The sequence below is a fragment of the Epinephelus fuscoguttatus genome, linkage group LG4 (genome assembly GCF_011397635.1).
Source record: "Epinephelus fuscoguttatus linkage group LG4, E.fuscoguttatus.final_Chr_v1".
Lineage (NCBI taxonomy): Eukaryota > Metazoa > Chordata > Actinopteri > Perciformes > Serranidae > Epinephelus > Epinephelus fuscoguttatus.
In genome coordinates, this window is record NC_064755.1 from 27,658,438 (window position 1) to 27,685,718 (window position 27,281).

General features: G+C 41.6%; 1 protein-coding gene across 3 annotated transcripts in view; it reads left to right on the forward strand.

Annotated features, from left to right (window-relative positions):
* Positions 1-27,281, forward strand: part of eps8l2 (EPS8 like 2) — a 34,057-nt gene continuing 6,776 nt past the window's right edge. Inside the window, exons 1-16 of one of the 3 annotated variants that reach the window (XM_049574242.1) lie at positions 1-233; positions 6,567-6,617; positions 7,073-7,119; positions 15,625-15,689; positions 19,980-20,141; positions 20,286-20,435; positions 22,165-22,244; positions 22,427-22,536; positions 22,625-22,695; positions 22,788-22,914; positions 24,874-24,962; positions 25,061-25,135; positions 26,208-26,356; positions 26,570-26,738; positions 26,834-26,868; positions 26,959-27,064. In XM_049574242.1, the coding sequence (XP_049430199.1) occupies positions 6,583-6,617; positions 7,073-7,119; positions 15,625-15,689; positions 19,980-20,141; positions 20,286-20,435; positions 22,165-22,244; positions 22,427-22,536; positions 22,625-22,695; positions 22,788-22,914; positions 24,874-24,962; positions 25,061-25,135; positions 26,208-26,356; positions 26,570-26,738; positions 26,834-26,868; positions 26,959-27,064 (1,470 nt within the window). In that variant the 5' untranslated portion in view covers positions 1-233; positions 6,567-6,582. Of the gene's footprint in view, positions 234-6,566; positions 6,618-6,837; positions 7,120-9,307; positions 9,534-15,624; positions 15,690-19,979; positions 20,142-20,285; positions 20,436-22,164; positions 22,245-22,426; positions 22,537-22,624; positions 22,696-22,787; positions 22,915-24,873; positions 24,963-25,060; positions 25,136-26,207; positions 26,357-26,569; positions 26,739-26,833; positions 26,869-26,958; positions 27,065-27,281 lie in introns of those variants that run through there. The other 2 variants (XM_049574241.1, XM_049574243.1) reach the window with 2 other exon arrangements.

Here is a 27,281-nt window from a genome sequence, read left to right on the forward strand (position 1 = left end):
GTCACCTATCGCTCACCTGCTCCCGCGTTGCCTCCTCAACCACTGAGGAAACCGGCAAACAAACTTCTACGCTTTGTGTTGGACGGTTTAGTATACAGTCTTGGATTTCTAAACGGTTCTACTTTAAACAAGCGGCCACAAATATCGACAGTCGGGCTGATGGCAGGTTGATGCTTCAGGCGCTGTCTCGCCCACGTTTGTCACCTTGAGCATCCCGTCCGGAAAACAGCACTGTGAGTTCCTCTGAAGGGTGAAATGTAGTCTGTCTTTCTTTCTTTCTTTCTTGCTTGCTTGCTTGCTTGCTTGCTTGCATGCATGCTTTCTTTCTTTCTTTCTTGCTTGCTTGCTTGCTTGCTTGCTTGCATGCATGCTTTCTTTCTTTCTTTCTTTCCACTTGACAAATCACACCACAGGGCCACTCAGTGACACTTCTGGAGCTTTCTATCATATCATATGATCTTCCTTATTAGGTCTTTTATTTCCTGAGCTCTTTTATGACTTCATGCTGCTTTAATAAATTGAGTTGCTTAATAGGGATGATGAATTATTGTGTTATTAGGAAATGTCTCCTATTATATCACCTGTCAGTCCTTAAACTAGATGTTTTGTGATCAAAGCTGCAGTTTAAAGTGATATTAATACACTGAATTTGCCCAGTGATTCCTCAGTAGAGTAATTCAGATGCTGTAACATTTGCTATTCGGTCTGCTTTTGTTTTTTGTAATGGAGCAGAAAACTACATGTTGCTAGCATACATTTAAATCTGATGTCACCCTCAGCCTTAATTACAGCATTTAGCTCTGTGGTGAGAGGAATGTGATTTCATTTGGGTTCAGCATGTTTAAGAATAACCTCATCATGACTGCACATTAACAACTAAATGAGAAACACTAATTGCTAATTTCACAGTCTTGTTAGTGTATTTTTTCCCCCTGGCACATGATTCTGCATGTGTTAGGAAGGTTATATGAATGCTACCTGAATAGATAGAGATCATATCTGTGAAATCTGACCTTATTTGTCTTGTGCTGGAGTGTGTGCCCTGATTCAGAGACCTGTGTACCCAGAATAAACCTGTAACATTATCACCAGATATTATAACAGTGTAGTGTGATTTAGTCAGATGGCTGCATGACTTGACATACAGAAAATCAGGTAACTGTTAAGTCTTAAAAAATGTTTACTCAAGAGCATTGAGCAAAGTCCAGATTGCTCATATCAGTGCAAACCCATATTTTACAGAAACATTGCATAAGCTACCACTGTCAATATTTTCTAGTTTTTTAGTATGATAATGTAAAAAATGTTGAGTACGTGTCAGTAGTGATTTTCGTTGTTGGTCTTTCTTGTTGTTTTCTTCTATCCTCTGTTGAAGCTTCAGAGATATTACTGTAGATATTTATACTGGAGCAGTTTACACTTGGTGCATGAAGTCAGATTGTTGTCATGCATAACAGCTGACAACATCAACTCTGTCCATGTCCAATAACATAGATACATGCTATAATGCCGGTTTATTTCACCAGCTCTATCCTGAATTTGATGCAACTTGTCAACAGTGCAATCAAGACCCAACAACCCTTATTCATTCATTATAGTCTCACCCAAATATAAGAACATTTTGGACTAAAGTCTCTTAAACACTATCTTGTGTTTATTTAAAGGTCACAGACCCAGAGCCAACTCTGGCAGTATTTAGGTGTTGCTCATAGAGATCTGAATCTGTCTCAACCTCAGGCCCACACTGCTGCCTTCTTCGTTGACGTCTCATGTCATGTAATTAGAAATCTAGCTGGAAGCACAGCTGCTGGGTTGAGCAGGTAATGGTTCATTACAAGTTGGAAAAGCTGACATACACCACTCAGGGCTTGGTTAATACATTCCAGTATATAAGTATGGCATTCCTGGAGTACTTTACTAGTATCTATACTACAGAAAATTCCTGTAACTGGAAAAGCTTAATTTTATTTTAGTATGTGAGTTTTTGTTGTTTTGCTCCATTAGTTTCTATTGTAAACCTTTTAATATTTGTCACTATTATTATTATTATTATTCTCCAATCAGAGTGTGTTGGCGAGTCTCCCAGGGGTGGGCTGGGGTCGGCATACCGTATGATGAATAATGTGTAGATGCTTGGATAATTGTTTGGTGAGGCTTGATTAACTTGAAGGTGCAGTACAGTTACTGATGATGATGCATTATTTATCAGACATTCATGCCATTGATCTATAGTATAGTTATGGATTTCTATTAGAAAATTTTGCACCTGTTAGGGGGATTTCAGGGCGTCTTGTGTGCTTTTGGCATGTTAGATGATAAAATGATTAGTTTCAATCAAAAAATGAGATTAAACATATGACAACAGCACACCAACAACATACACCACATGACTGATACCACAAGCTTAGAATATATGAGACCGTATGAGGGGGGCTGAACCAGGACTCTGAAGTAATCACTGTCACTCTGATCGTTCTTAAAAATGATTTGTCTTGTCTAACACCATTCCAATTTAATATTAAAATCAAAGTAAAGTAAATATTGCCACCAATTCTGAGAAACAGTAGAATATGAAACTTTCCTGCCTTCACCTGCCGCCAGAAGTGGCAGTAGCTCTGTTTCTGGGGACTTGGCTTGGGAACTGGAGGGTCACAGGTTCAAGTCCCCATAGGGACCAAACACAGAATGTGGACTGGTAGCTAGAGAGGTGACAGTTCATGCTCCTAAGGGTGCCCTTGAGCAATGCACCGAACTCCCAACTGCTCAGGGCGCCTGTCCGTGGACAGCACTCTTGCTCTGGCATCTCTCCAATAATGCATGTGTATAGGTCCTGTTTGCGCATGTGTCTGTGTTTCAGGCTCTGTGTTTGTAATAAGTGAAAAATTGAATTTCCCCTCAAGGGACTGATAAAGGAATTCTTTCATTCCTTCTTTACAGTACGTGTAAGCCTATAAGATAAGCATCCTGCACACTCTGCTTCCATTTTTGTGTAATTATTGTTCTAATACTGTGTAATTAGCTTGCATAAAGGCTCGTCATTATTGAACAATAAGAACGTTAGGCTGAGTGGAGAGGAGGTGTGCGGAGGGCCTCTTGCCATGAGGTTGACAACACATGACACCCAGCCTGTCCTGCTCCGGCTTCACCTCCCTCCTGAAACCTGGCGGCAGGCCAGTGCTGGGAACAATAGTGCAGAGGGATGATGACCAGCAAGATAAGGACAGAAAGAGGAAGTCTACCTTTTGTGCAGGCTTGATAAAGTAAATAGGATTAGTTTTCTTTGCTCATTTGCATTTCTTAGTTGGTTTTTGTCGTAGATGATCCTTTAAGATGGCTGCATGGAGCTATGAATCTGAGCAGAGTCATGCTTTGTCTGCAGTCACTTTGTTTTCTATCTGTAAGAGCTGTTGTAATCATTTGGTCTCACTTTGTTTCAGCAGATATGAGCAGATTATCTGTTGTGGGTGATTAGGTTTATGATCCGCTGCAAGATAAGCTTGAGTGACCGCACCTGTAACCTATAAACTGTCATACACAGTATTTACCTGGTGTAGTTTACCGCTGCTTGTTATGCAAAAAAACAGTTTTATACTTGAGGAAGGCGATAAGGCACGGCATGAGGAAATGGCTGTCTCATAACACTGTCATGCACAAGTGGTTAGAAAACGATACTGAAATGTTCAGAGCAGTTGTGGGAAGCATCACTGGTGTCACAAACTGACATGAGGTCAGTTGTACCTGCAGAACATTTAAGTGCTCGCTGCTGACACAGGATCCAAACATCCTGCCACCAATTAATAATACAAACTGAAACAGGTTCTCTAAAGCGATACACGGCTCCTTGGAGTTTAAAGTCACATAGGTAAAAGTGATTATTATCAGTCACTTTAGCCACTAATGTGATAATGTGAGAGCACTTATCAGTGGTAATCATAAAGGAAACTGAGCAGAGCCCACCCTGTTGTGTAACAGCTCTTTAGGGTCCTCAGTTAGACTGATACAGTATGTGTTTAGCCACATTGTGTGCGTAAACCTGATATACATTACATAACCGCGTCATTTCATGCCTTGACAGACAAGACAGAGTCTCCAGGCCCAGAGGGAAAGGTGTGGGAGAGTTTCATTCTCCTATTTCCTACCCCAGTTAACCAGATTTAGATGCAGCACTCCATGCTAATTGTCAGATAATTAGTGTAGCTATGTGTAGAACCAAACCAAATTAATTAATTGTAGCTATGTAGATATAGTCATCAACAGCGTGGATCTAATTACACAGTGCATATCAGCCTGCTGTCTGCCATTGTCCCAGATCAGTTCCCCGACTACCAGCAGTACAGGCCCAACACCTGGCTCTGCACAGTGGAAGAACAGGCTGCTCAGCAGACTACGCCTCAACCACGCATAGCATTTCTACACCCTTAATGAGTTATTACTTTATAAGCTTTAAAGAGGTGTTTCAGTGCTGCAAAGATGGTATTTTTATAGGCTGTCTGTGCAGTGGAAAGATGGACGTACGTATGAAATTTGTGCTACGTGACTATGACATTTGCTTTTGCTCAAGAGGTGGAACCTCTCCGAGAGTGAGAAATGAAGCCAATGCATATGTGCCAAAAACTGCATTTCCTTGAATGACCACTTGAGGCTGGCTCCAAGACACAGTTAATAAACATGTTTACAGCCTGGTACAAAAACGGTTTTGATCTCTATAGCTAATTCATCATTCAGGGGGTGAATTTTCTATATAACTCACCCATTTACATTTTATTAAGGCCCAAAGTGGCGCATATATAAGGGCGGGGCCACTTTGTTGACTGTCTGGGCTGGCTGTCTGTGAGGCCTCACCACAGACTGCGATTAGATCCACCCCTCGCTCCTCTGTAATTCAAACCTCTCATCCAAATGTGGTCACCTCTGGCTCCAAACAAAACAAGACGGCAACGGCTGAAAAGCCAAACTCGAGGCCTCAAAACGGCAGTCTACAAACCAGTGGGTGAGGTCATGGTAGCTCGGTCCATTTTTTTTTACAGTCTATAACTAAATCCCAATGTTTGTATACAGTGACTTACTGGTAAAACCCCTGCATCATGTACATAAAATGAAATGGCACAGAGCAAACGCTGCCTAAATTGAATTGTTTTTTGCTAGCGGGTTTTGTGTCAGCGTAAGTGTACACTATATCTATAATAATTTCCCCGCTAACCTTTCCGTCAGACAGCCCTTTCCTACAAGAAACCAAGGCTGTTATCTCAAAGCCACCAGACTCCACTGACAAAAACAGTAATATTATGTAGCAGCTGGTCTACTGCTGCCACGATTGATTAGTGTGTAAGGTAAAGCTGCAAAAATATTCCAAACTCAGCGCACACTTAAACTGATAATGATTGATTTAGGTGGCTAAAATATGTTTTGCTGTGGCCCAGTGGTGGTAGATTTATTCTATCAAAGACACTAGCAAAGCAACACAGTACAGAAAATAGGCTCAGCTAAAGTGTCAGATAGGTCGGACCACTGTGTTTAATTATATGTCTTCTAGCGTTACAATTATGGCTGAAATTGTCAAGAGAAATCAACAAATTTGCAGATTTCACATATGTCTGCAGTTCAAATTAATTTCTAGGTGATGGTTGTTAGTGCACTGTCACAGTGATTCAGTCTAAAACTCTCCATCTGGTGGATGACATGATACAAGCTTGGCAGTTTTTCCACATGACGCAATACGGTGGCCAGCTGATAACAAATTATCTCGAATTACAGTTAAACAGCGCACTAAAATATGTTTCAGAAAACATTTTAGACGAGAAATAGGCAGCACATTAACAGAGTCTCGGTTCATATTTGATCAGCACTGCCTAGTTTGAGCGTTTGATCTCAGTGTTTGTAGCTGAGGAGAAGTGTGCCGCCCACTCCTTGTTCTCAAATTCTCAAATTACAGCCAAACAGTGCACTAAATTATATTTGTGGAGACATTTTAGGCAAGGAAGAGGCAATACAGTGACAGAATCTCTGTTTATATTTGATCAGCCCTGCCTAGATTTACAGTTTAGTCTGAGTTTGGTCTCATTGTCAGAGAGAGTAAAGGGAGGGCAGCTCCCTTTCTTGATCTGCTTCTATACTCTTCGTATCTGTGGTGGTGGGCATACGAGAATCCAAACATACAATGTATGGTTCAAACAAAAGCCCTTGAGCCTGTGAAAATTTGAGCAGAGAGATGAGCAGGGAGATTTGGGTGATGGCGAGATTGAGGCACGTTAACCACAGTTAATTTACACCAACTACCCAAACTGTTATGATACAAAGCTGGTTTAAAATTTGCCAGATGACCCTTAAATGAGGTACCTGTTGCTTTATAAGCTTTAACACCATGGACTCTGTACTAGTGCTCACCAAAGTGGAATGAGAGAGGAAAATGAAAAGATGGCTGACGCAACAGGCATTTAAACAGATAAATAATGCATATTTGTTTTGGTGTTAAATGTTTACCCTCCTCCGCCAGCCACCTCCCTCCTTTAGACTTTCAATAACACCCTCTCTTTCTTCGTCTGATTCTCAACTGTTTCTTTCCTCAGGTGGATGTCTTAAATCATGAGTGCCCCGGGACCTCGTTCGAGGCAAGCCAAGTAAGTGTCGCACACATTCCTGCTTTCCCCTCATATGTTTACCTTTCTGCTCAGTTACTGTCACGCAGGCGCGAGAGAATCACTAACCCAGTATGTAGAAGGTGGTTTAGGTCAGGGACCTCGGGCACAGAGCGGCTCTGTTGAGAATTGTTTGCTTTGCCTGGGCTCCTGGCTCTAGCTTCCCTCCATGCCCCTGCACACTCTCTTTCCCTCCCCCTCCTCTCCTATGTCCACTCTCCCTCTCTCTCCCTGGCTGGTCCATATGCTCAGAATCTCAGGCTAATCTCATCCAGTGCCGGCCAGTCTGCTCAGCGTATATCACTCCTGTTTTGTGGTCTTGCGTTCATGAGAAGTGACAGTTTGGGAGTTTGAGAGGGTTTGTGACATCCAGAGGGTGCAGGGGAGAAGATGAAGAGCATGCAGCGTAACCCCTTCTCCTCTTCATGTCATTGCAGTGGAGTGGCCAGATCGGACAGCAAGATCAGTGCCAAGGCCCTCTATGGTAAGTGACGGCATGAAAGTGTGAAGGGAAGTTGCTCTACTTGTCAGAAGAAGGAGTATTATATTGTTGGCCTGTTTTCAAGACTCTGCCTTTACATGCCCTTCACCTGTAATTACACCTGGCCTTATTTCTGTGGCGTGAGTCACTATAGGCTGTTAACAGTTTATAGCTTAAAACGAAAGAGCTTGTGCACTCATAACTGTTAGGGAATTTATGAAATGAGTTTTGTAAAAGCATGCACACTGGTTTTAAGTATGTACAATATTCTAGATTCTTCCTGTTGTGAAAAAAATCATCTGAAAACAAAACGTTTCCTGTGTAGTCAAACCTGATTATCGACCTCCATTGTTTTTGATACACTATTAAAAACACATAAATGAGTCACGCTGTTGCACTGGGTGACGCTGTATTGTATTTATTTCTCAGGAACAGTACATATAATAAACATTACTGTAAACATGCCAGAATTAGAGGCTTGTCAGCCTAAAATCAAGAGCAAGTTCAAGACCAATAATCATCATGTAAAGCATATCAATTATAGTAAAAGTAAAACAAAGACAGACATAAGTAAGCAGCAATAAAAGCAAAATAAATTGCAGTTCAACAAAGCATAAGACATGTTACTTAATTACAATAAACAATGAAAATTATGTGGTTTATTTTGGGTCAAACCCACATCCTGGTGCAGTGAAGAGTCTCTAGTGCAAATGTGTATTAATCCGCAGCTGGAAATAGTCCACAACAAAAACACTTTTTATTCCAGTTTGAGTAACATTTGCTAAAAACCATAGTGTCCAGCTGTGTTTACTTTTTTTAACTGAAGTCATATTTGTGACCTGTTGTTACATCTTCAGTAGGAACAAATTGCAAACGGAATATAATATACAACACCAGCTTTATCCTTTGATACCCTTCCAAACTGTCAGTAGTCAAGCCATGTGGATCAGCTGACTATAACTGACTCAAATCACGACAATATTTAATTTGCTATGCAAATGACTTTATGAGGAAATCCAACACTTTCACTCTCTATCACGTTCCTGCAGCCCTGCGGCCTTGCTGGTCTATCACCGTCTTCTCTCCAGAACACACAGTGATAAGAGGGGGCCAAGGTCCTGCTGAGGGGCCCTGTCGAGCTAAGGCTGCTGACACCGTCAGACAGTGAGGGACATGGGTGGGAGGCAGGGCTCCTGAGGGGAACATGAGTTTCCAGCTCTGTACCAGGCCTGCGCAGCATGCTGGGTTGTGTTGTCAGATGCGTCAGGCTTTTGGGTGTTTGCATACAGTTTGTAGTCAGGCTGTGTGCTGATTTATTTTCACGGTGACTGTCAGTCTTTTTCGCATACTTTGAATTGAAGGATGTGTTTGTGTTATTTCAGGGCTCCATTTGTATCTACGTTGTCAGGCAGCATTACTGATCTGTCACGACTGTGGTGAAACTCAGTGATACAGTTATGGCATGACACCACTTTTTATTTTAGCTGTTACATACTTGCGTTAGGGTGTGTGTGACTGAAAGGTGCTATGTACAGTAGGAGGGATTGCAGGGTGTGCCTGTTTTTAATGCGTGGTTGGAACAGGGTGGGGATGCCCATGTTTTGCAGGTGAATAAAAGACGCATTGAAAAGTGGAGAGGAAGAGGCGGACTCACCTCTGGTCCTCCCCGTGCTGCCTCAGACATGAGCTCACTGGTTCCTGCTGGCACCTCCTTTCACACTGCCAACATAGAGGGACATTGTGCAGCATATCATATGCCCAGATAGAAATCTAAACTGAGGTATGACAGGACAACCTCTCTTGTGCATGGCTGCACTGTTCCAAATATAGCCCAGCCTTGTATGACAGATGATAGTATTGTAGAGATGCAAGATGTTCTCAAAGCATCTGACTGTGCACCTCGATGTCAGTGAAATATTTTTATGCTGCAAGTCGTCCAAATATCCACAGGACGCACCCACTCTTGTGATCTCTGTGAAATATCCCACTGTATGTGTGCTGTTTTTCATTGGCTCGTCTCATCCCGTGTGGCAGATGGTCACCACTACCTTCTCACTGCAGGATGACAGCAGCATGCCTGTCCTCCCGAACCACAGAGGCAGGAGAGTGGACGATATTGTGTGCCGTCCATAACAGTGGGAGATATTTGGATAGATAAAGGTCTTTTGCTGAATAAACATGTAGAGGAACAACACCAAAGTCCCAGCTCTATCTCCCGTATGCAAAACTCCCCGTCATTCATACCGTGCAGGGCGCGGACAACTGATGCAAATGATGCTCAGGTCCTCCCAACTGATCTGTTATCAGCAGGGCAGAGCAGAGAGGTGCCACATTAGATTCATCATCCCTGTGCTTCAGACCATCCGGCAGCTTTCTTGAATTTTTGGGGTTGTGGTTGAGGACCATGTCTCTGTCAGGTAAAATGTGTTTGGGCTGGGAGTTTGAATGAACAGGTGGAAATATACACTTTGATCTCATCTGCTTCACTGTTTCTCTGTAATGTTTGGGTATGTATGAAACTGTCAATGATAGTTTGTCTTTGTTAAAGCAGTGCTATCGGTGGTTGTATTTTACAAAATAATGGTGTCTGGCCTCTTACAGTGCACAATATCAATCTGTATCCATTTGTTTTGCGTTAGTTTGAGAGGACAGCTCCATGATGTGTCAGTCACGGAGGTGTGTTTATGTGCAATGTGATACTTTCTGGGGTCATATGGCCAAATTTTTGTGGGCACAGCAGCACACTTCCACAGTGGTTATTGTTTAAGTTGCGTGGGTGCATCTTTCAGACTTCTGCATTTGCAAACATTTTCCAGAAATTTTCAGTTTCATAACATTGTATGAAAATATGTTACTGTCTTGTTTTTTTGTGTCGAGTCACATTAAATATCAAAGCTCATTTTGTTTAAAGGTCCAGTGTGTAAGGATGCTTTCACGCCTCAAGTTTGTTTCATTTGGGCAGGTGTGAACACAGCAATCGTACTCAGGCGTGCACTAAAACAACCGGACCGAGACCTTCTTGAAGAGGTGGTCTCAGTCCGGTTACAAACGAACTCTGGTGCGGTTCATTTGTGGTGAGAACGTGTTCCGACCTCGATCTGAACCAACTGCAGTCACATGACGTTGTTTGGGTTAAACATGAGCATGTTACAGTCCTGGAGGATTATTAATGTGCACCTCCTCCTGTACTGCCTTAATATGCACATTCAGCACATCCAATGCATCAAAACATTGTTTTCTAGTTGGAGCCGCGCCTTGTTTTCAAACTGTATGGTTTGACTAAAATGAACAATGACAGCAATATAGTCCACGATGAGCAGCACTAAAATCAACCTGCGTAGTTGTCCCTCCATTGTGACATTAGAAAGTGTCACATTTATCTTGCAAGTGTACTCTTCTTCAACGTTTTGTTTACTTCCTGGATTTTTCCCACATGGAAATTCTGACTAATCGAAAGCAGCTTTCTTGCTTAAGGCATTTTAACTGGTCCACTAGTAAATGCTGCCATGAGGACATGAACCAACTCTAGGCAATTATGCAACTTTGTAACAGAATTAGTCCCCGATTCTGACCAAAGCAAGACAACTCTAGGTCTGAAAGCACCCCAAGATTTAGGGAGATTTAGTGGCATCCAAAGGTGACGATTGCAGATTGCAGCCAACTGTAACTTCTTCCAGTTAGAATTCCTTTAGTGTTCAGAGGGTTTTTACCACAAGCTAAAGTATCCACAGAAGCCTCTTCCTCTCCAAAATAAATGCACCAGGTGATTAATAAAACCAGTAAAAACTCTGAATAAAGCAGTGTCATGTTACAAATGAGTGTACAACCCCTGATTGACTCTCGTTTGGCATTTTGCCTTGCTATATTTGTATTTTTTTAGCACTGTGTCTCTTGGATCCTGGCTGTTTACAGTCTGGCACCTGGTTGCTACTTTTTTAAAAAGCCCTGACCTCACCTGAGTGCTGTGGAGGTACATGCCCATAAGCATACTTAACACAGAAAATAAGAAGAAAACCAGAAAATACAGACAGAGGGCAGGGTGTCTGCAGGAAAATACACCACCACACACACTGTTTTATTGTACTGTAATCAGGGCGCCATTGGAAATGAATAAATAAAGGTGATATATACTGGGTCATAATTGATGATTGATTTGTTTGAGTCTAAACATTGTTTTTTTTTTTAGGAAAATCCTGCATAGTATACCTTTAAGATGCAGATGATCAGGAGTTTTACCCGTACCCACATTACCCGCAGAGGTCTCTTTCTCCCCAAAACAAACAGACCCAGAGATTTTTTTTTTTTTTTTTTTTAAAGATTATTTTTTCGGGCTTTTTGCCTTTAATCTTCAGGATAGAGTGAAATGGGGCAGAGAGAGAGAGAGTGGGGGGTGACATGCAGCAAATGGTTGCAAGCCAGAGTCGAACCTGCGACCACTGTGGCGAGGCATCACCATTGTACATGGGGTGCTGGCACTATCCACTGCGCTACCGACACCCTTGACCCAGAGATTTTAACCTGTAACAACACTGAATAAAGTGTTTTTTACGTTAAAAATCAGTTTATTTGTGACACATCTCAAAGGGGCTGCTAACTACAGTGGCTGATGGAAAAACACCAACAGTCCTCTTTAGAGAGAGTGTGTAGTTTGTCTGTTCTGGGCTACTGTAGAAATAGTTCCCTATGTAGCTATTAACAACTTCTATATATTAGATTTGGTAACAAAAACACAATAAAGAAAACATACTTATTATATTCCATCTCTGCCAAATATCCTCATAAATCCTGCACACAGGACCTTTAAATGGTGGTTATTACAGAGGTCAGATTGTCTGATTGATCTGGGCCATGTATTGGTTTGATGATCTGCCAAGCAGCCATGTTTATCACTGGTCATTGACTCTGGAGAGCCCTGAGGGTCTGCCCATCTGCCTGCTAAGTGGCTCTTATTGCAAGCTGTTGCAGCACTGTGAATTGATTGGCATAAATGTCAGGCCATTAATAAGACATGGGGCGAGCTCGACTTTCAGTTCGACACCTGACGCTTGTGTTTCACCTGCGGAGAGCCAAGCAGGAAGGAATCAGCAGAGAGGAAATGGCAGGAACATGCGTGCGTCATTTGGACATTGACAGCGGTTAATAAAAAGGTACAAAGAAGAGTTGGAGCTCTGTGAAGCACGTTTACTTCACTCTGAATCATCAATAAATGGATATCAAATACTGGAATGTACTTTAGGGGCTTGACACACTTTTTCATAAGTGTTGAACAAACAGCAGATCTTTTGTGTGGCCATAAAGCACATACAGTGAAATGTGGCTAAACGTCTGTATGAAGAGAAAACCTGTATGACATCAAAATGTTGACTCTGTTGGGTGGGGGACAGAAAGAGACCTGATATGAGACCTGGCAGTGGAGCTGATAGGAACATGCTCTCATTTAACCGTAATTGTTACCTGCAGACTATTCACCTGGTAAATAGGTCAATGAGCACACTGGCACACTCATTCAGCATTGGCCTGTTTAAAGACAATGGCCCAGCCAACAGTATACACAGTGCTATAAACAATGGCGTCTTGAAAATGGAATGAGCTATGAACATCATTGAAATTGTTCACGGGTCATCACATTTGACCTTTATTTGATATGTTGCACTGGTTTTTAAAAAAATGCAGTTAATCATGAGCCACAACATCATTGCAACAGCTGGTATTGTTTTCGTCTGTGTGTGTATCATCATGGCAAAATGTGGTCCCAGAGAAACCTGTTGCAGCAGAAACTACTACAAAAGTGGTTTAGAGTATTTTGCCAGGTGTTTATTTGTCTGTCTGGTTGTCTGTGGACAGATTTTGTCACTGCGATAGTGTCAACCATGCAAGATAGGTAAAGAAATGATCAAAATGAAGGCGAAGTTCATTGCTCCCCCATTTTATGTCCCTGGTGCACATTTGTTTAAAGTCACAAATTGCTATATCCCAGCTGGAGTGATCCCATTGCAAGATGGTCTCCAGTTTTTGGTTAAACATTATTTTTTGGCTTTATTAGATAGGACAGTCTAAGCGTGAAAAGGGGAGAGAGAGGGGATGACATGCAGCAAGGGGCCACAGGCTGGAAGTAAAACTGCAGCCCCTGCAGCAAGGACATTGCCCTTGTATATAGAGCTCTCGTTATAATGTTGTTTTCAATTTATCTCAAACACCCCCCAAATGACCACTCATATATCAGTTACTCATGAGTCATATTGAATTCTTAAGGAATGAACAAAGAATCCAGAAATGTAGAAAACTCTTGAGGTAAAAGGGTTCTTTGGTGTTTTAAATGCTTCGTTCAGATTCATTTAAGACACAAAATAACACAAAAACTATAACTGATGGAGGCAGTGGTAGACCAGCAGCTCCTGTATTCAGTGAGGTAAAATTACTGTTTTTGTCAGTCTGGTTTTGAAAAGAGAGCACAGAGAAGTTCCACTCTTACATCAGTTCTCCGTTGGAAAGGGCTGTCTGTTTGAGAGGGACTGTGCATATGAGATAAGATAAGATAAGATAAGATAAGATAAGATAAGATAATACTTTATTGATCCCAAACTGGGAAATTCTTATGTTGCAGCAGCAAGCAATCAAACAGTATGTGGACATAAGAATATAGAAATATAGAAATGTGACTGGATAAATGAGACTTGGATTATACTGCACAAAATCTTTGAGAGTTTGTAAACTGATGTGTTGATATAGTTTTGCTGTAATAAACATGGTCGCCTTTGACTTCAGTTCATCAAGAATATTCTTAGTTTTTTGATTTTTCATTCATCAACAAAATGAAAGGAGTCACTCATGGTGATTAACCTATAAAGAATTGCCACCTGAATCCTCAGCTCCCCTCAACTTTACAAAGCACCTCAGCTCATTGTTCAGCTTTCCAGCCCATAACTTTGTTTTAGTTCACTCTCACCGCTCGCATTGTTTTTGTGTGCAGCAGGCAGCTGTTACAAATGTTTGTTCTCAGTATTACTGATTTCACTCTTGTTAAAGGGACAGTTAAAACCAAATTAAAAAATACATATTTTTCCTCATGCCTGTGCTGCTGTTTATTGGTCTAGATTGTTTTGGTGTGAGTTGCCGAGTGTTGGAGATGTCGGCTGTGGAGATGTCTGCCTTCACTTTTGGGTGGTGGAACTGGATGGCACTCGGCTTGTGGTGCTCAAAGTGCCAGAAAGATACACTTGAAAGACTTGGCAGCAATGTCTTTTTCTAGGGATCATGACTCGGTTGCTCAGGGTGGTCCACGGACCTTGTTGTGAGTGGTTTCATGTGGGAACTTTAAAACCCAGAGCTGCTCGGCACCAAACAGCAGACAGACACAGTAAGTGTCTAACTGGTGACTGTAGTGGAGCATTTAGCAGCTAAAGTGACAGATAGTTCCCTCAGGAGACCAAACACAGAGCTGAAAGAGAGTGAATATTGGTCTTACATATATCAAGTAGACAAAAACACAACTCCAACTGGTCCATTTACTTCAATATGTGATGAAATATAAATATCGTGTAGATGCTGGAGTTTAAAATGAGGAAGGAGAAGCAGACACAAATTATTATTCAGGGCAGTGAATTTTATATGTCTTAAAACATGTCTGGAGTGGTTCTTCAACTTTGGTGTCTGTTGTGTTGTGCTATATGGTGACATTTACGGTAATCATTTACGGCTGCCTTACTACTCAACGGGTTTGTTAAAAAATATTGAGCATTTCCGGCTAACTTCACAGCATATTACCAAATACAGGGTTACGCCTGACAGTCCACAATACCATGCCACGGATGAGGAAGCGGGCATGGTGCTGTGGAGAAGTTGTGTCACTGATCTTTGACCCTGCAGTAAATCTGTGCTTTTAATTGATGCCCCACATAGAGCCAGATTTAATGCCAGCCTGGCGAACAAACTATAATGTCAGACGGGCAAATCCAGTCAAACAGACTCTTTGATATGAGCTTTAATATTTAACTTCTCAGATAGGTCTATTTTTATTTGACTTGCCCTCTGGCAGGACACTTTTGGACACAAAATGGTGTTAAAAGATTAAACATCATAAGTGTAGTTTCATATTTTAAGTATATATAAGTATTGCATCTCTTGCAGAGAAAAGCCACTGCAGTTTTTAATGCAAGTATTTTAAGAAAATACACTATAGGGTGTTTAAAACAATCACCTTATTGTCCTTGCAGTATTATGTGAACATCTAACAGAATAATTGATTGGAAAGTCTAAAGTTGAACCCTGAAAAAAGACACACATTACGTGTCCCTGTCACTTCCTTATTGCTCTGCTAGTCTCTTCAGCTCGCACGACAGCGTTTCATTTCATCTGCTCAGTGCGCTGAACCGTGCAACATGTGGGGTTTAGGTCAGTGTCACTGTCACTGCTGGCTGTTTACATAGTAGGATTTACAGTAAGATCGCAGGCAGGACTTGGTGGATTCTCAGTTTTTCACTTTCTTTATCTTTGTTTTCTCATCAACAGAACAGAGGAAAAAATACTCCAACTCCAATTATATCATGCATGAGACGTCGCAGTATCATGTCGAGGTAAGAGCTGCTCTGTTTGTATTTATCTAAAAAAAAATTATATAATTTTGGCCTGTCCTCTATTTTAAAAAGTTTTAAAAGTAAAGCAAATTATATATTAAAATAAATGCTTGGCAAAAGATTTAAAACTCCAGTGCATATAACTCTGTGGTATTATAGCTGAGGTTGAGAGGTAAAGGATCAGTGTGATCAGTCATTATCTATTATTAAGGTTAAAAATAACTTGAATGCTCATTAATGTGAAATAAAAAGTTAATATTTATAGTCTTTTAATATAAAATCACACTATGAGTGATCCCAGACATTTGCAGTTGCCCGTATATTGCACTGTTCATCATCAGTCTGTATTATTTAAATGTTCTATACACTTTTTTCATATAATATACTATATTATTATGATTATTTTGTTGCTAGTACATATGGTACCTGTTCACCTGCCTTGTGACTGAGTAGATAAATAAAGACATTGGAGACAGGAACATAAAATGAACTCATTAAAAATAGGATAGCAAATGTTTAAATATGTATGTATATATATGTAAATTAGCAGCTCAGATGGAAAATCTTGTTCTTGTACCAGTAACCCAGTTGTTTAAAGCCTATAAGCATTGCGTCTTCAGATTTAATTGATCTGTGGACCTTTGTCCTAAGTCATTACGCTCTCTTTGTCGCAATGTTTTCTGTCCCACGTCACTGTAAACTGACCTAAATTGACACAATACGAAAAAGGCTTTAAAAAAGGAAATAAAGGAATTTTATCCCTGAGGTCTACAAATGTACAGATTTATAATTTAAAAGAAGGCCCTGATGGATAAAACAAATGTAACGGTGTATTGTTCTTTTGGCCGGAGATAAAAGCTGACACAGTCTCTTGATTACATCTCATTTATGGGACTCTTTCATAATATAGCAATCACGCCTCTGATTGCAGCAGTGGGTGGCTGATGCAAGGAAGCACTGAGTCAGAAACATGCTTTTAGGTCAGGGATGGTGTTGAACTATGTCCCGTGTCTGTGCGGATAGGATTTCTCTTAATGCCTCTCCATTATCACACATGGGCAAGTAATCACAGATAACAGCCACGCTGGCAGCAGCTGCATGCAGAGAGAACCAGGGAAGTGGTAATATTGCAACTGCAATAAATTGATAGCAGATTAAACAAGTAGTTCACACGACTAAGTGCTGCCGGCGCTGTGAGAAATGTTGAAGTCAAATATTTTTACAGGTAATAGCTGGAAGTAAACAGGCCTAAATATACAGTGCAGTTAACAGATACAGTTTAAGAAGTAGTTTGACATTTTAGGAAATGTCCTTATTTGCTCTCTTGCTGAGAGTTAGATGAGAAGACTGATACCACTCTCATATCGCTATATACAATATGAAGCTGGAGCCAGCTGCTGGTTAGCTTAGCTTAGCACAGGAGGAGGCAACCTGTGGCTCCGGGGCCACATGTGGCTCTTTGGCCCCTCTCCAGTGGCCCCCAGTGACTTCAAAAGATTATATGGAAATGAAAAGCGTTATTTTTTTTAAGATTTTAATTTTCATTCATCACTGTTGTAGGCCTAAAGTGATTCTTAAATTCTCCACTTGTAAAAATGTGTAGCCTATACACTGAATAAAAAATGTTTTAACATTTTGTCAACTAGTATGTGCTTCGTCAGTCTACGGCCTGGTGTCTTTTCCTCTTAATTCTGCCAAACCTCAATAGCAATGGTTTTTCAAAAAAGGAAAACAAGAGACTTAAATAGTGCATTGTCAGGTTCATTTGCTTTCACCACCAATACTGCAAAGTTGAGGAACCAAATAATCATAAAAAGCCCCCCTCAGAGTGGCCACATTGTGTTGAAACATGTTATTGAAAGATCATTTAGACCTATTGGCTTAAATATTTTTTGTGGCTCCAGGCATTCTATTTTTCTTTTTGTTTTGGCCAAAAACTGCTCTTTTGATAGTAAAGGTTGCAGACCCCTGGCTAAGCATAAAGACTGTAAACAGATGGATCACCTGGCTTTGCTTGGTCAAAAGGTAACAAAATCTTCCGTCCAGCATCCCTAAAGCTACTGATTAATATTTTATTATGTGGGTCTTTTTGTTTGTTTAGTATTTTCCCCAATCTTTTCAAGGCAACAAGTTGTTGTATTATGGGGGGTTATGTGCCAGACTATTTCATGGCTGGGAGCAGTTGACAAGGTATAACAAATTGTTGAGCTTTAGATGTGATAGTATGCAGATTTTATGTCAGCTGTGAACAAAGCCAGGCTAGCTGTTTCCCCCACTTTCCAGTCTTTATGCAAAGCTAAGCTAACTGGCTGCTAAGGGGAGGAGATCGGGGATGGTTGTAACACTTTTAGTCTCAGCACCTATAACTTGCTGAATTTTTGTGTTTTAAAAGCTTTAAAATTTTGACACAAAGTACCCGTATTTGTTGACTACAAATAGCAATGCTTCCAACTTCTCCAACTACATCACAGAATTCATATATTGATGTCAAATACAAGGAATTCCATTGTTACAACTGGCCATCTACTGTGGGAGGTGGTAACATTAAGGCAGTAGCTCAGTCCATAGGGACTTGGGTTGGGAACCAAAATATGGACTGGTGGCTGGAGAGGTGCCAGTTCACCTCCTGGGTACTGCCGAGGTGCCCTTGAGCAATGCACCGAACCCCCCAACCGCTCGGGGCGCCTGACCAAAAGGCAGCCCCCTCACTCTGACATCTCTCCACTTTGTGCATGTATAGGTCCTGTTTGTCCTATACATGCACTTTGTGTCGTATATGTCCTGTTTGTTTGTGCGTGTCATGTGTGTGTCTTTCAGACCTGTGTAATTGAGTGAAAACATTGAATTTCCCCTTAGGGGATAAATAAAGTAATTAAAACTTAAAACTTAATTAAATTAACACAAATACAAAACACTGATACATACAGTAATAACCAACTCCTGCTAAGGTGTGACTCGCTAACTTGTACCTGTCAGATGCTTAGTAACTCACATGGAGTGCAAAATGCAAGCCTGCTGCCTCAGTAAAGTAACTGGGCAAACATCGTTTTGCTGTGCATTGAAGAGTTTTTGACTGCTGTGACTCCCCACACAGGGCCACTGTGTTGATCCTCTTTGTGTTGATCCTCTGTGTTGATTCTTTGGGGTTTTGTTATTTCTTGCAGTGTATGCTCAGTGTCACAGGGCAGAAAGAGTATTATTTGGGGACTGTCTTTCCCTGCCTCACTTCATCTGATGCCATTAGTACATGTGCAAGCTCACCTCTATCAGTTTTTTCTCTCTGACTCTTCTGGAGCAGCATAGTGGTTTAAAATGAGCAAAGATACAATACCTCACATTTTACCTAAGAGACTTCTCTTTAATCTGATACCAGTTTTATAATTCTAATTTCAACAGTATCAGTACCAGTCAAAATACAGATTTGGTCCCAGAACATATTCTCACATCTGAAAATCAGTGTTTTGGCTGTAAAATCTGTACACTTCTTTACACAGCTATGGAAATGACATAGATAGATAGATTTAAAAAAAAGAAGTAAAAAGTAAAGACTGTATTAAATAAGAAAAGCTGGAGAGCATAAAAATATAAAAAACACAGGAAGTTAAATATAAAATGCAAACAGCGGGCGAATATCTAAATAAATGCAAATGCAAATAGGGTGTAGATACCCAAATAAAATGTAAATGAAAATTATCCAAGGTTAATATAACCAGTAACTGAGTGACATGCAAGGTCAAGAAGGGAATGGTCATCTAATAAAAATGTATTATAACTCATAGGTCATTCCGTCATGGTCAAAGTGTTGCTGTTGCAATCATCCCATTGTTACAACCATCCCTGGTCTTCCCATTATTTTATCATCTAACTTGCTGTAAGAAAGCAAAGGCAAGGCAGGTTTATTAAGATAGCACTTTACAGCAATAAGGCAATTCAGTGTGCTCTACATAAAAGATCAAAAGCACTGAGTCAAAGTGCAAACAAAACACATTATAAAAGGACGTTTAAATACGTATAAAAACGCCATTAAAGAGCTAAAGAACAGAAATTAAAACAAGACTAAGAAAGGTATAAAATACAAGAAACATTGAGATTTTTTACCAAAATGACAAACTATTAATTTAATATATCCAGTTAACTAGAAATAATGTGTGTTAAAGATTGTGTCTATCAACTCTCCTAAGTGTCCTACTTTTCCATACAGCCATAGCTTTTAATTTGCACCAGGTCTTTGTCCCCTCACAGCCAAAAATAGTATCCTTCAATCTCCAACTCAACTTGTTTTCTCCTCAGCATCTCTCCACATTCATTATGGACAAGACAGAGTCCATCGTCACAGTGGATGATGCCATCAAGAAACTGGTCCTTCTGGACTCAAAAGACAAAATCTGGACCCAGGAGATGCTCCTGCAGGTCACCGACAAGGCGGTGAGGCTGCTGGACTGCGACACACAGGTATGGTTGCACATCTGTACGCACATCATGAATATTATGTTAACATGCAGTAAAGGTTCCCAGATTTTGCATATGTGTGCCTAGGGGCCAATTGCCTCATAATCTGCCCAGGCCTCTGACCACTTCTCTGTTGTTCTCCTGCAGGAAGAGTTGGAGAACTTCCCCCTCCCCACCATCCACATGTGTCAGACAGTCCTGAATCAGACTCGTTACCCCTCCGTGCTGCTGCTGGTGTGTCAGGACAAGGAGCAGCACAAACCTGACATCCACTTCTTCCACTGTGATGAAGTGGAGGTGAGTCTCAGTTTAAACATTCCGGGCTTGGCTCAGTTTGCATCCATTATTGTCGGTGCACGGTCGGCTGGCTTTGTGTTTTATGTCATTTGTAAATCGGAGCTGCTGTTGCTGCAGCGCCAGGTCAGATTTCAGTGCCATTGGTGGCAGAGCGCTTGCGTGTATCCTATTACATTTTTGCAGCTTTGTTCAGAGATATTTGCTCAAGGGAGGATCTGGCACTGAAAGGACATTATACTATAACTCACTATAAAGACAAAATCATCTGAATCATCGCTAGTAAGAAACTGTTGATAATCATATTGGATCCACAGTAAATATAACAACCTTTAGATCATTACATTTATCTTGATTGAAAGAATATAAACCGATCACCGAGGTGAAGTGAATAACACTGACAGTCTTGTTATAATGTAGCGTTCTGCTGGGAAATCTTGGGTCCTGGCAATCATGTGGTACCTTCCCCTCATGGCAGTAGCACTCCCTAATGGCAATGACCCACCCAGCAGGACAATGCACCATGCCACACTGCAAAAACTTACATAGGACTGACCTGAGGAACTGACAAAGAGTTCAAGGTGTCATATGGCCTCCGAATTTGCCAGATCCCAAACTGATCAAGCATCTGTGGGGCGTGGCATTACCCCACCTCACAACCTACAGGACTCGAAGGTTCCGCCACCAACACCCTGGTGCCAGACATCATAGGACCCCTCCCTGAGGTCCTGTGTTCAGGCCTCGACAGGTCAGAGTCAAGTCTGATCCAAAGGCACTCCACCATGGATTGGGGTACCTCTGGGCTACGTCCCCCAGGCCCTCGACCAGATTGGGATCTGGGAAATTTGGGGGCCAGGTCAATGTTTAAGTTCTTTATCACATCCCTGCCATTCTTGAACATTTTTGCAGCTTGGTATGGTACATTTTTCTGCTGGAGGGGGCCACTGCCATCAGGGATTGCTGTTGCCATGATGAGGGGTACTTGGACTGCAACAGTATTTGGTCCAGGAATGCCAGGACCAAAGGTTTCCTAGCGGAACATTGCATAGTATCAAGATGATCAATATTATTCACTTCACCTGTCAGTAGTTGTCATGTTTTGGCTGATCGGTGTAATTTAAAAGTGGTGTTTCTCACTTACCAAAACTCTGACGCTTGTCAAATTTAATGTGGAGAAAGATTAGGATAGTTTCTCAAAATCTTACAGATGTGGTTTCAGGAGAAAAACAAACGTCATGCAGCAGCCAGAGCTTTGTGGCACAGATGATCATAGATAGAAAGAATTGTATTGTAAGTAACTCCAGTGCCTTTGGTTGTCCACTTCAAATTCATATGACAGAAAATCAGAAACAAGAAATAAACCAATTCTCACCATGCATGCTAATAAGCATTCCTATTTATAGAATCTAATTGATGCATCTGTCCTGTTTAGAGCATGTAGAATTCAACATAAGGTGGATATTATTGTCAGTTTGCAGTGAGATATTAAACTTCAAGCACTCAGTTTGACATGAAAATATTGCAGTTTTATCTAGGCCCTAGATCTGTAACTATGGCAACCTGTGAAACTGCCGTCAACCTTAAAACTTGGCTCTGTGTGTCTCTCTATGTGTGGACAGACATAGTGCTGTCTATATTGTTTGTTTGTCTGTTTGTTAGTAACCTGTTGTCTGTTTTTATCATTGGACCTGGAGTCTGTAAATAAATAAACTTCTCTCCTCACTTCCTCCAGGCTGAGATGGTTCATGCAGATATTGACAGTGCCATTGGAGACAACAAGCACGGAAAGAAAATGAGGCTTCAGACTCTGAAGTGAGAACAGTGCTGCAGCACACACATGCGCACACACACACACACACACACACACACACACACACACACACACACACACACACACTCTTAAACAGTGTGAAGGAGGTGACACTGACCTGTAATTGGTAGTTAGATGCTAACTGCGGTGCTGAAGGTCTCAATGCCTCCTCTTCTTCCTCCAGGGTGAACCAGGAGAAAATGAAGCGTCACAGAGAAACCATCCTTCCCCCCTCGGCCCCGAAGGGACCCCCACCTGCTGCGAAGGGACGAGTGGCAGCCATGAACACACAGGGTGAGAATACACGTACAGGAAAGGAAAGCACATGCAAAGCTCACATTTTATTCAATAGCTGCATTCACATGAGCTTTTTTTCATGTAGATCGACGAGCCTTGGCACAAAATGACACAGAGTCACATGAAAAGCTGGCCCAGCGCATTGAGAAGGATGTGGTGAGTGTTTTTATCCACACACCTGTCATTACATTACACTGTCTCATGATGGTATATTCTTCGTGCTAAAGCCCAGGGTTTGTCTCCCTCAGCAAATACTCAACTGTGCCCTGGATGACATAGAGATCTTTGTGGCGCGGCTGCAAAAGGCGGCAGAGGCCTTTTCTCAGCTCAACCACCGCAACAAGAGTAAGAAGAATAAGAAGAAAGGACCAGCAGGTCTGTCTCCCTTTCTTCTGTTGTGGTGGCACGAATGCAGTGACAATATGTTCACATTGCTCACGTCGCCATGTTTGTGTCTTTTTGTGTCCTGTGGCCCGGGACTCTCGTCTCCAGTGATTCATGTGTGGTAGCAGTGGCCAGTTTGGGGTTCTGTTAAGTCATAACAATACTCATTACTCAGTTGTCATTACTGAGATAATAATACTTAGTCATTCCCTGGGAGCACTGATGGTGTACTGCTGTCTGAATTTAAGTGTACACCTAACAAAGTCAAATAATTGGCACTACCAAAAGGAGGCTGGCATGAGATGCAGATTATAAATGAGTCAAACTATTTTCATCTGTCATCTCATTTATGGACTAAAAGTGTAATAGCAGCTGTTTCCCATAATTATAACTGTGCAAAGTGATAGTATTACATGTTGCTGAGTAATGTTTAACCACCCAACACTGGCAGTGCTGTGATGCTGTGTTTGTATTTCAACACATCTCGTTCCCTGTGCAGCGAGACGTGTTGTACATGTAACACATGTGAGGCTCAAAATGATGTGTTGTTTTCTGTGTGCCTGGTGAAGTTCAAGAACACATACAGTCTGTGTTACCTTCCCACATCATTTGATGAGAAGTAACACAAATGTGTGTTTTCCCTGATTTATTGATACCATAGCTTTTACTGATTCCTGATCAATTTTCTGTGTGGGAAAAAAAGGAGGTCTACACAGGCTTTCAGTGTCAATGCAGTTGTTTATTATCTCTGAGTCTGAGCACAGTGTATTTGAAGTGAGAAAATGTTTGTACACTATCGACTCACTTCACACACAAACCATCACCTCAAACAAAGAAGCAGCTCAGTCTCACACACAGGCAGCACAGAGCTGAATCACACGGGTGTTACTGACGCAATTTCATTCATCCCTGGACCAATATTTACGTAGCATGTGCGGCATACTGTAAGTTGCACTGTACAGCCCTGAAGCAGCACTGTAGTCATCTTTCTTTATGAAATGAAGCCTCACTTTGGGCTCCTTCCTCCTCTCTGCTGTGACATAGAGGCATGACTTTGACATTGTTTTGTAATGTGCAGCTGTCAGAAAACCTTTCAGCCTTGATAAAAGGAATTAATGAGCTTGGATGCATTCGATTATGATGGATCGAACAATTTGGAACAAGTTCAGTGGTTTCCCATCCCTACGACACCAACAGATGTGCTGAAAACGATGTATTCTCTATCCAGAGAATCTGTTTCTCAACTTTGGGGTTAGAATCTCGGCAAACTAAAATATTTCTGAGTTGAAACTAAATCAGTAAGTATATCATAATCTTTATGTAATTCAGCTCTACTCACCCCTGAAAATACAGTTTAACGGAGTATCACTCTCAAACTCACATGACATAACTCTGATTTCTGGGGTTGTGAGAATTTTGGGACCTTTGTTGAGAAACCATGATGCAGCACATTTTTTCTTGGGTTGTTGCTCTCAGGCCATGGTGGACTATTTGTCTGTGAAGCTATTTATTAACTATCTTATCATTATTGCTAATTTCACGGAGGGATTACTGACCATGTCACCAGGGAAAGCCCCACTCAAATCCCTGTAACATGTACCGACCAGGAAAAGATTTAAAATGACTACAATGAGATGCAAAGGAGCTGCAAAGAAACACAAAACCGGAAAAAAAACATGAATAATGGCAACAAAGAGATGCAAAACAAGAAAAAAAGTACGAGGCAAAACCACAAAGCCTTTGCTCCTGTGCAGGAGAGAAGGTGGGACCCTTTGCCTGTTTTTGCCCAGGGGCCCTTAGTCTCATAATCCACCCATGGCAAATAAAATAGCAAGATTTCCTTGAACTGTTGCCAGAGAGTGAAACCTGCATCCTGTGTGTAATGTGTCTGTATGGCGGGCGGTAACTCTGGAGTCTGTGTGTGGTCATTGTTGCTCTGGTTGTTTACAGAGGGCATGCTGACCCTGCGAGCCAAGCCCCCCACTGAAGCAGAGTTCATTGATAGTCTGCAGAAACTGAAGCTGGCCCTCAACCTCTTGGTGAGATATCACAGCCTCCTAACCTCTCCTCCTTCATTAGCTGTCCTCTCTTTATCACCTTCTCACTGTCTGTGTGTCTATCATGGCGCCCCCTGCAGGCCAAACTGAAGAAGCACATACAGAATCCCAGCGCGTCGGAGCTGATTCATTTCCTCTTCGGCCCTCTGGAGCTGGTAAGAGCTGTAAATCTGTTTAAAGTGTGTCTGATGTCAAACAGGTTTATATGGATGATCATCCTGAATACAAACTGTTTGTTTCTTTCAACAGTATAAATCCATGTCACGCTAAATAAGTTCTCCATGTCAGTGAATACTCTCAATGTTGACCGAGCCCACAGGCATATCTGACAAAATCACTCTGAGCTTTTTTAAATGCACAGAAGCAAAGCAGTTTAGTGTTTGCATTGTCGCGATTAGACATTCCTCCTGTTGTTTGTATTTTTTCTGGCACCACACCCACTGCCACTCTGCTAAACTCTTACCAGACTGGAGCGACGTGGCTTTCAACACTGACTCAGGTGCAGCCACACTCACATAATGTTGGTTTCCCAAGCTGCAGTGTTCGTGCCACACCTTCGATACTGCTGGATAGAGACGCAGTGATTAGGCTCTTCCAGTTGATATGGTGCAGTAACCTCTGGACACTTTGGATTTGCTTGATAAGGTCGAGATAACGCTGGCGCAGTAATATTCAAAGTGTGGCCCCACGGCCTCCAGCTGTCCTCAACAGTCAGCCTCAGTGTGCAGCAGCTTTAGACACGTGTGGTCTGTTTTAAATTGTTTAGCAGTGTAAATAAGATGCAGAGATTTGTGATGCAGCTAACGGTTTATGTTTTATCCTGTATGGTGCTGTTGATTATTGCTGGATATTTATTATTTTTTTGCCTTTTGAAAGTAACAAAGCATCTTTAGATTAAAAGGACAGTTCACCCTCAAACAAAAAATACATATTTTTTTATCAATGTAGATTATTTGTGTGAGTTGCCGAGTGTTGCAGAAATCAGTCGTAGAGATGTCTGCCTTCTCTCCAATGTAATGGAACTAGATGGCACTCGGCTTGTGGTGCTCAAAGTGCCCAAAATATTGATTTGAAAAACTCAACAGCAGTGTCTCTTTCCAGAAATTATGACCCGATTACTCAAGATAATCCAAAAAAGTAATGATTTGGTACCATTAATATATATTATATGCAGAAAATATGTCCCTAGTCTGTAGTTGGTTAGTAAATGTCTGAATATGTCCACAGGTGCTGCAGAGCTGTGGGAGTCCTGAACTGGTGCGTACAGTAATCTCCCCCCACCTTTCCAAAGACACTGTTGACTTCCTGCGAGGACACCTCAGCCCCAAAGAGATGACCATCTTTGAGCTGCTGGGTGACGGATGGACCAAACCCAGGTACGTAAATGTCCACACTTTTATCCAAAGCGCTTTACACTTTGTCTCTCATTCACACACACAGCAATGATCTACCAAAGTACTGGCTTGACCATCGGTTCAGTGTCTTTTCCCAGGACACTTAGACGTATATGCATTATTACTGCTGGCTTCATCTGTGTCTATATGCAGCTTGAAGGTCCCCTTTTGACCAACCTATCCCTCCTTCTGCAGAGCGGAGTGGCCCAGGGATCAGTGCGCTCCTCTTTATCTCCCAAAGTTTCGTAATGGCTGGGAGCCACCAGCAGAGATCTTCAGGGCGGCCTCATGGGAAACAGAAGGGCCCATGGGGCCATTAGGGTCTCCCACCAGCCCCGATTACAGAAAACACTCAGCTGAGGATGTAAGAGTTTTGTTTATTATCCACCACCTGTGAATGTAGTGACAATAGCAGGTCCCAACTCCTGAAAATGTAACAATCTGTCTGCTTTTTTTTAGTATTACGGAACACACTCCTCAAACTCATCGAATGGGTAAGTAATGACATCCTTTATACACTTTGTTGACTCTTTCACACAAAGACACATCAGATGGTGATGACAGGAAACCCTGTGTCTTTACAGGTCTTATAATGGGACTACCCTCACCCGCAAATATGCCAAAATTCGCTACCACTTTGTAGCACGGAATGCCAACGAGCTGTCAGTGCTGCAGGACGAAATCCTCGAGGTAAAGACAAAGTCATATTAACATGTCCTTCATGTGAAGGTTGACACATACTTCTGAATTTAAACCAAATGCAGATGTACATTGTATCATGTGGCAGGGATGATGCAAACCCTAGTGAAACATAAACCGACCTTCTGTGATGTTAAAGTGGAAATAGACAAGTTTTTGCTTTAACTTATCATCATAAAGCAAATGTTGATTGCACAATGTAATGGTT